Source organism: Mandrillus leucophaeus, unplaced genomic scaffold (genome assembly GCF_000951045.1).
Source record: "Mandrillus leucophaeus isolate KB7577 unplaced genomic scaffold, Mleu.le_1.0 Scaffold1304, whole genome shotgun sequence".
Taxonomy (NCBI): Eukaryota; Metazoa; Chordata; class Mammalia; order Primates; family Cercopithecidae; genus Mandrillus; species Mandrillus leucophaeus.
This window is the reverse complement of record NW_012101260.1, coordinates 461,184-471,052: the sequence shown is the minus strand read 5'-3', so window position 1 is coordinate 471,052 and position 9,869 is coordinate 461,184. Positions and strand designations below refer to the sequence as shown.

At 38.7% G+C, this 9,869-nt stretch overlaps 1 protein-coding gene across 3 annotated transcripts in view; it reads left to right on the top strand.

Annotated features, from left to right (window-relative positions):
• Positions 1 to 9,493, top strand: part of CASP5 (caspase 5, apoptosis-related cysteine peptidase) — a 26,146-nt gene extending 16,653 nt beyond the window's left edge. For 2 of the 3 annotated variants that reach the window (XM_011972823.1, XM_011972822.1), the window contains 7 exons: positions 307 to 416; positions 1,514 to 1,687; positions 3,228 to 3,462; positions 4,715 to 4,858; positions 6,257 to 6,366; positions 7,892 to 7,994; positions 9,386 to 9,493. In XM_011972823.1, the coding sequence (XP_011828213.1) occupies positions 307 to 416; positions 1,514 to 1,687; positions 3,228 to 3,462; positions 4,715 to 4,858; positions 6,257 to 6,366; positions 7,892 to 7,990 (872 nt within the window). In that variant the 3' untranslated portion in view covers positions 7,991 to 7,994; positions 9,386 to 9,493. The remainder of the gene's footprint in view (positions 1 to 306; positions 417 to 1,513; positions 1,688 to 3,227; positions 3,463 to 4,714; positions 4,859 to 6,256; positions 6,367 to 7,891; positions 7,995 to 9,385) is intronic. The other variant, XM_011972821.1, reaches the window with a different exon arrangement.
• Positions 9,494 to 9,869: the final 376 nt, after the last annotated feature.

The following is a 9,869-nucleotide window of genomic DNA, read 5'->3' as shown; positions in this document are numbered from 1 at the left end:
TAGATGGTGATATCCCCTTTATCATTTTTTATTGCATCTATTTGATTCTTCTCTCTTTTCTTCTTTATTAGTCTTGCTAGCAGTCTATCAATTTTGTTGATCTTTTCAAAAAAACAGTTCCTGGATTCATTGATTTTTTGAAGGGTATTTTTGTGTCTCTACCTCCTTCAGTTCTGTTCTGATCTTTGTCATTTCTTGCCTTCTGCCAGCTCTTGAATGTGTTTGCTCTTGCATCTCTAGTTCTTCTAATTGTGATGTTAGGGTGTCAATTTTAGATCTTAATTTATATTTTGTGATATCCCACAGCTCTTCTGCAAATTGAGGCTGGACCACCTGAGTCAGCAGAATCTACAAATACTCTCATACTTTGTCCTCATGAAGAATTCCTGAGACGGTGTAAAGAAAACCATGATGAGGTTCCGTGCTCTCTGCATGAAATGGGGAAAAAGAGAGAAACAATTGCTTTCACTAAATGCACATTTTAAAAAATGGGGTCTTGCTCTGTTGCCCAGCCTGGAGTGCTGTGGTGTGATCATAGCTGACTGCTGTCTGGAACACATTGGCTCAAGAGATTCTCTAGCCTCAGCCTCCCAAGTAATTAGGACTACAGATGCACACTACCATGCCAGGCTGATTTTTTTTTTTTTTTTTTTTGTAGAGACATAGTCTCACTATGTCACCCAGTCTGTTCTCCAAATCCTGTCTTCATGAGCCTTGGCCTCCCAAAGCGCTGGGATTACAGGCTGGAGCCACAGTACCAGCCATAAATGCAGAAATACATAAAGCAGTAAATGATGAGGGGGTGGTGACAGTGGTAACCTTTACGATAGATGCTTTCAGTAGGCAAGGATTCATATGGCTTCAAACAGATACCAATGCTCTTTCAACCCATGATAAAATGTAGCTTCCTCATTTTTATCATTTATTGATTTTTGTATCTATTTGGGATTTACTACCATTTCAGATATAGTCACAAAATAAAAATGTTTTTAAGATAACAGGGCTGAGTAGTAATTGTACTCTAGTTGAAAAGCCTAGACATAAAATATATTTGAAAAGTATAATTAAATCTTGAAAATCATTGTAAGTTTATGTTTTTAAAATAGTATCAAAGGCAAAGAATATTTGCTATATTTATTTTTACTGGAGCCAATGACAACATCTCTTGGTTTATATGAAATTTGATTTGAACCTGAATATAAGAAATGTTTGAGTAGGTGGAGAAGAAAACGAAGGAAGGGGGTAGGAATTATTCAGTTTCCTCAAGATTCTTGAGTCATCATTCCAGATATGTCCCAGTTCTTGCTCTGGGCTCTAGAGAGAGGAAAGTTAAATAATAATTCCAGATATGTCCTGGTTCTTGGTCTGGGCTCTTGAGAGAGAGGGGAAGGCAGTGTCTTCTGATAGAGTTTAGAGAAGGGGGCAGCTGCATGAAAAAAGCAAAATAATGAGGCATATGGAGGTTGAAAAGAGACTCAGGTAATCAAAGTCGCTTCATCTCCATCTCCTGCAGATCTATCCAATAAAAAAGAGAGAGGACCGCAAACGCCTAGCTCTCATCATATGCAATACAGAGTTTGATCATCTGCCACCAAGGACTGGGGCTCACTTTGACATCCTGGGGATGAAAGGGCTGCTTCAGGGCCTGGGCTACAACGTGGTTGACAAAACGAAACTCACAGCCAGGGTAAGAACCCCTAAGCCATCTCACACTCACCCATGGGCAACATATATTCTTCTAATTAGTTAGCTTTATAGAAGTTCAACAAGGTTTAACAACCTCTGGGTTCATGTGTGTGTGTGCGCACGCATACACGCACACATGCACTAGCAAAAGAAACTATTGAATACATAAATCTGTGTCTCTTCTGAGCCTCAAATACCCTCAACTCCATAAAACTAGACAAAATATGATTGGCATGTATTTTCACAATTATTATTGAGTTCCAGTAAGATCAGGTGATTGGGATGTAGCCCCAAGATTTCACAGAAAATCACAGAGTAATGTGTTTTTGGCATGAGTGCACTTTTTTTTTTTGAGACGGAGTCTCACTCTGTCACCCAGACTGGAGTGCAGCAGCATGATCTCGGCTCACTGCAACATCCACCTTCCAGGTTCAAGCAATTCTCCTGCCTCAGCCTCCCGAGTAGCTGGGACTACAGGCGTGTGCCACCATGCCCAGCTAATTTTCTGTATTTTTAACAGAGATGGGGTTTCACCGTGTTAGCCAGGATGGTCTCGATCTCCTGACCTCGTGATCTGCCCGCCTCAGCCTCCCAAAGTGTTGGGATTACAGGCGTGAGTCACTGCACTTGGCACAGGAGTGCACTCTTAAAACAAATATTAAATCCAAACTTTGGGGCCAAGAGCTTTTCCTGATGCTGTGGATAAGTCTGTAAATGATACAAGAAGCTTCAAATTTACAAGGATCTAGGTTAGAGTGGAGGTAAAATCTCACAATATAAGCAAAACCAGACCAATTTCAGAGAATGAGTGTGTGTATGTGTCTGCATAAGAATAAGAAGAGAATCCAAAATAAGCAAAAAGAAAACAAAAAGGAAACATGAGAGGGAATGTTGGATGGAGTGTGACGTTTTTGGGTTGGTCCAGAAAAGCCTCTGTCGGGAGAGAACACAGGAGTTGGACTGAACTACCAAAAGGAATGAGATGGCTCTGGGAAGATGTGAATGCAGTGCCTTCCAAGTAGGGGGAGCTACCTGTGAAAGAGCTGAGCTGAAAATGAAACTGGCACACGTGAGGCACAAGAGAAGACCAGTATGACTAGAGATTGAAGCAGAACAGACATAATGTAAGGGTGAGAATGGTCAGGCAAGAAGATTGATTTTATTCTAAGCAACGTACATTGGATTTTATAAGGACGGTGCTGTGATGCACTTATAACACATGACTCTTGTTAGGAAAGAAGAGACAAGATTGAGATTTAAAAAAAGTAATATAAGTAACATATAAAAATATACAGTATATTAAGAAGACAGTGCATGGTGCGTCATCAGGGAGAAAAAGTAGGAACCCACAGCTCCGCTACGAAGGAAAAAATAAACAAAAAAACAAAAAACATAAAACAGCTGTCATGACTGAGTAAGCACTATGCGAAGCACCGTGACACAGATGTTACATATTTTACTTGTTTCACTCATGGTAAATCTAGGACATCCTATTAATTGTGATGCTTCTCTGACTGAAGTTAGACATTGCTCTTTTACAGGAAATGGAGTCAGAACTGAGGGCTTTTGCTAGGCGACCAGAGCACAAGTCCTCCGATAGCACGTTCCTAGTGCTCATGTCTCATGGCATCCTGGAGGGAATCTGCGGAACTGCACATGATGAGAAAAACCCAGATGTGCTGCTTTATGACACCGTCTTCCAGATATTCAACAACCGAAACTGCCTCAGTCTAAAGGACAAACCCAAGGTCATCATTGTCCAGGCCTGCAGAGGCGGTGAGTGCTGGGACTGAACATCTAACAGTTATGAAGGTGTATGCAGAGGATTTTGATGTTTAGTTTATATTTAGGGGCAACAGTCTTAGACCCCATCTAGTGCAAATAAAGTACAATGAATTCTAAAGAAACTCTACCTAAGGGTCTGGTATAATGAGAAATTGTCTCATCAGCGGAGAAATTTCTGTACAATTTTATCCACAGTAAGCGGTGAGGGAGATCACCAGAATCCCTAAATCAAAGTTAAACAGAAATACTGAAACTTTGGAATGGAATCATTTTCATGATAGCTTGATTTGTAAATGTTTTACAGACATTTTGACATTATGTGGTTTCTGAAGAATTTGCACTTGAAACTGAAGTTATCATGTGAGACACGCACCCTATTTATTTATAGTTGTTGAAAGGAAAACGAGTAGGGAGTTAAGAAAACTTAAGGGGTTTAAGTCAATCTTCTCTCTCTCTCTTTTTATTCCTGACTTCCAATTGCCTCATGACTATTGGGATGTATGTTTTGTTTGTTTTTTAAGAAAGCAGAAATAACTTAACTGAAAACTGGTAATGACATGATAAATTCACTGTTAATTGACACATTGTTGAATGACACTAGAGACGAAGCAAAGTGTGTGTGTGTGTGTGTGTGTGTTTGCATGTGTGTGGGTCTGTATATATGTATTAAATTAGTTAGAAAGAACACTGAAAAATAACAAGGTGGGCAACTGTGATAGCCATGGTAAGGGAGGCACAGCAGTGTATAAAAAGTTGATGCCTCTTGAACCAACCCAAATGCCCATCAATGATAGACTGGATATAGAAAATGTGGTACATATATCCCATGGAATACGGTGTAGTCATAAAAAGGAATGAGATCATGTCCTTTGCAGGAACATGAATGAAGCTGGAAGCCATCATCCTCAGCAAATTAATGCCGGAACAGAAAACCAAACACTGCATGTTCTCACTTATAAGTGAGGGCTGAACAGTGAGAACACATGGATACAAGGAAGGGAACATCACACACTGGGGCCTGTCGGGAGGTCGGGGGGGAAGGGGTAGGAGAGTCTTAAGGCAAATACTTAATGCACGTGGCTTAAAACCTATATGATAGGTTGATAGGTGCAGCAAACCACAATGGTACACATATAACTATGTAACAAACCTACACATTCTGCATTTCTATTCTGGAACTTAACGTAACCTAAAAGACAGAAAAAAAGAAAAGAAAGTTGATGTATCTTTGATGTCTCTACAGAAGGACGTGGGGAACACTGGGTCAGAGACTCTCCAGCATCCTTGGCAGTCATCTCTTCACAGTCACCTGAGAACCTGGAGGAAGATTCTGTTTGCAGAGTCCACGTGGAGAAGGACTTCATTGCTTTCTGTTCTTCAACACCACGTATGTGTCTTTTAGCAACAGTAAAAAATGTGGGGGTGCTGAGGACACCTTTGAATGACCCTATGAAATCAACATAGGCCCTAGGCAACAATGAGTTGAGAGAATGGTGTGTGCTCTCTATATATTTTGCATGATCTTATGTGTGCTGTGAGAACAGATTCCTTCCCCCTCCCACACACACATTTTAAGAAATTGTAGTTTTTTTATAAGTGTTACACTTTACAGTCAAAGGTATGCCAAATATTGTAAAGCAATACAATACAAGTAACCGCATTCATCACACACCATGTAAACATAAATGATGGATTCTGTTTTTTTATCAAATCCATTTAACATTTTGAATATAAGTTTTATGGATCCCAGTACTGGCTGTCTTTCTAAATGAGCAACTTCAAGCCCTCTTCCACATACATTCCACTTGATCCTACAAAGAGCAATGTTATTGAGTGTCCAGGTAAAAATGTGAATGCCCTTTAAAAAAAAGTAGGAAATGTTAGGGTGGGGCTAATTAGGTCTAATTACAGGAAACAGTGGTTTGCATTTCACCTCTAGGTAATCATCCTAAAGGTCTTTACATTTTACTCTTTCCAAGTTGTAAATTTTTAAGTCTTATTTTTAAACCACTTTATGGAGGCATAACTGACATACAAAAACTGTACATATTTAATGCACGCAACTTAATAAGTTTGGAGATTAGTACACACCCCTCAAATCATCACCCAAATCTATGCTGTAAATATCTCTGTCTCCTCCAAAAGATTCCTCCAGCTCTCTATTCATTATTATCATCATTCTGCAAGGGTGTGATAAAGATAATTTACATAAGATCTACTCTCTTTACAAATTTTTAAGTGTATAAGACAGGATTATTTACTATTGGCACCATATTATACAGTATTTTTCTATGATATTTTAATCTTCTATAACTGAAACTTTGGATGTGTTCATCTATTTTGTTTATTGTATGGTAAAAGACATCATGGTGCAATCTGTAAACAATCCTGGAACCAGAAAGCAATTTTTTGTTGCTTCCTCACTGAACCTTTATTCATCCTTCTGGGCTTCTGTTCTTTACTTTGTAAAGTGGAACAATTCCAGTTATTTCTCAAGACCCCTTTTCTAAGCAAAGTGAATGAACATGAGGTCCATAATAGAAAGTCAGTTCCAAGAATGAAAATACAATCACTATGCAATCTCTGGTAATGTTTACAAGCTGTCTTTTTTGTTCAACCTTTGCCAGCTTTTCTGTTTCCTCTGTGTGAAACCTAAGTAAATGTTAGGTTATAAGGGATTTCCATAAATCTATCAAGTAAATTCCCAAGCTATGCAAAAACAAAAATATAAACAAAAACATAGTGAAAGTCGTAGCCCAAGGTATATCAGTCTGTATCATCATAGATAACATGTCCTGGAGAGACTGCACAAAGGGCTCCATCTTCATCATGGAACTTATCACATGCTTCCAGAAATATTCTTGGTGCTACCACCTAATGAAAATATTTCAGAAGGTAAGCTTCCGTTTCCTTTTCTAGTCATTTATTTATTTGCTCAGAAAGAATTTATCATTATTCCCTAATTGAATGAAAATGACACACTTCTTCAGGCAAGCAAAAGTAGAACGGCACCTGATTTCTGTCATTCAGGTGTTTAAAATCTGGTTTAGAGAAAGAAATTGTCAATATATCCCAGAAGAAGAGCAAAGTAAAACAAAATAATATCAGCTATAAGCTTCATGTTTTGGGTTGTAAGTTATTAAAATTCAGAGAATAGAAAACATTTTGAAATAATTTTGATTAATTTACTAAATGAATAAAAACTGGATGGAGGTGATGGACTTCATCCTGATAACAAAGGGGTAAATGAGGTTTGCATGGCTTAAGACTACCTAGGACTCACACTTTTGTGAGAGATATGGATACTGGAAATATGGGCTGACAAAAAAATGTGTAATTACACATTGTGGTAGAATTCAGAAAGGCATGTAAGAGGGAATAAAAAAGAAATCACTCTTTCCATGGAAAAGGGCAGAAGGGAAGGTTTACTATTACTTGCCCAACTTGGGACCTTCCTTATTCCCCGTCCTTCCTACTTTATTTTCTCCACAGTTCTTACCTCCTCCCACTAAGCATATATTAATAGTTTATTTATGTGTCTGTTTTTTACCTGTATTTACTCACTAACATGCAAACTTCAAGAAGGCGGGGATTTGCTCAGCACCTCAATATGCCTGACATATAGCAGACATTCAATTAATATATATTGAATAAATAGATGCATAAATGAATAGATAAATGTTCCTTCTCTTTTTAAGGGAAAATAGGATTGGTATTAACACAGGAAAGTGTGGTTGTTTCTAAATTAAAAATTGTAGAAAACAGTAAAACTCTTGTGGGAAGAAGAATATATACCACTGGCGTTTAAAGAAGATTGTACTATAAATTGAGACAGGGTTTCTGTGAATAGAGAACTGGGACGTTAAGTCCTTTTGGATGATTAGGAATGAGACATTGTACTTTTGAGGGTATTCCTGGAAAAAGACTAGAAATACTGGATTTACGGTAAGCAGGATCTCACTGATCAGTCCTTGCATAAGATTTCAGGGGTCAGCTTGGTGGTGTCGGCATGAAAGTTGTTCAGTGTTCAGGCCTTAAAGCAAGATTCTGGGATTTAATTCTACTTAAATTGAAGAATCAGCCTTGGTGAGGGTTGAAAGTACTGTCTTCCATATCCAGTTCTCATGAGCATATCTCAAGGGATATTTAATTGATTTCCACATCTGTAGGTCAAAAATGGAAAATAGAGAAAATGGAGGTTGAAAAGCCTTGACTTGGCATGCAGTGTTTATTTTGATGTAAAGTGTACAGTCTGACATGGGGTGTCAATTCTAAGAGGTAGGGTAGCAGCGTTAAGGAGTTGGAATATCCATGGGCTTGGTCCTATCAACCCTGGAAGCTGTCTTCATTCCAGGTATTTCCTGGTTCATGGTGCAAAGTGCTTTCTGAGTTTTATCTCATCTACTGTTTTTTCTTTTAGGTACAGAAATCATTTGAAATTCCAATGGCTAAAGCCCAGATGCCCACCATAGAACGAGTATCCTTGACAAGAGATTTCTACCTCTTTCCTGGCAATTGAAAATGTAAGTATTGAGAGTTGTTGGAGGGTGAAATAAATGAAAGAGCTATATTAGTGGTGAAGTTCAATGCCAATGACAGCTGACCACTTGTATGGTCAAGTTAGAGTTCTTTATTGACGCAGTCTGGTGAGAATTTATGTGCTCTTTTTTATTCTACTTATATGCATTTAGTTTCCCCCAACTATATAATCAATCAAGGAGGTAAGGAAAATTGCAGCAAAATGTAATACACAATGAAAGTCCTAGGTTAGTAATTATTAAAATAGTAATGTATAAATGTTACCATTATTAATTATATTCATCGATCTCTCATACACTCCCTCTCTTTGTCTCTCTCTCTGTTTCTCTCCCATCTGCCACACTTAGTTGCCAACATTGCATCAGACCTTGAACAAAACAAGAGTAAACACAGGAACTAACTATGGGGAAAGCAAGGCTTTGGTCCTCTGAGTGCATGTATCACATTACTGTTGTTGACTTTCTCCTTAGTTCAGCTAAAGATGGGGTCCTTGTTACACGACCATGAGAAATTAGACTCACAGACAATCTGAAAGGTGAAGAGGGCAGGGTTTATTGTGTGAAAAGGAAAAAAAATGGGAAACGGACCCTTCACAGAGCCAGAATCCTGCTAGTGCCTTTCTGCCTTGCAGTTTGAATACCAGGTACCACCCAGGAAGAGGAGGGGCCAGGCTTCTCCCTGCTGCAAATGGCATGAACTTCCCAAGGCTCCACCCCAGTGCACATTCTTCCCAGTGCACAGGCTGGTGGGAGGTTCTGCCAGGGAGTGCTTTTTACTTGGCTCTCTCATTACTGACATTCAGCCACAGTTATTGGACAGTAGAAAACACATGCTCAACTGTAGGTATTTTATTCAGGAAACTTTCCTTGAAATAATGAAATTAGAATAGAGAATGGATAGAGTTGGAGAGTGAACCATGAGGTTCTTATGCAGGAGAGGTGTTCCAGCACAGAATACAAGGGCAAATGCCCTGAGGCAGATAAATGCTAAACGTGTTTAAAAAGAACTACAATGAGACAGTGTGACCAAAAGAGAATGCAAGTGAGGGAAATGACAGAGACAAATTAGGAGAAACAGTGAGGAGCCTCATCACATTGTGCTTGAACGTCACATGGTAAATATTTAAAAAAATATTATCTGAGTAGATAGGAAAACCTTCCAGTGCTTTGGAAAAGAGAAGTGACTTAATTTAATTCAGGTTTTACAAAGATACTCCTAAGTACTTTTTGCTAAACAGTCACAGAGGTCACAGATGGAAGTCAAGGGAAATGACAAAAGCATATGGCAGAAGATGGAAGAAGAATCATAATGAGGGATGGGATGAAGGCAGTGAAGGATAACCATCTTGACCTTCTGTCCTTTCTCTCTTCTGCAGGAAACCATAGGCAGCCCAGCCCTCCTCTGTCAACACCAAAGAGCACCTTTACCTGTGTAGCTTGCATATTCAACATTTGGTGTTTTGATAAAAGTAAAGATGGTATCTTTTTAGATTGTATGAACTGTATATTTTTAGATTCTCTAATAGACAATATAATTTCCATGAAAATGGTGGACAAGTGGAAATGAAGTGGAAGGAGCTAACTGGATTTTTGGGTTTCATGGCTGATGTAACATCTATACTTGACTGATGAAGACTACTGGCTGTGACTTACTGCCAACAATAGGATGAAAGAAGATGGTGTCTAAAAGTATAAGAAAGATACCACCTCATACCCATTAGAATGACTCCCATCAAAACATACAAAGAAACAGAAAATAACAGGTGTTTGCAGGGATGTAGAATAATTGGAACCCTGTGCTCTGTTGGTGAGAATGTCAAATGGCACCACTGTGGAAAACAGTATGGAAGTTCCTCACAA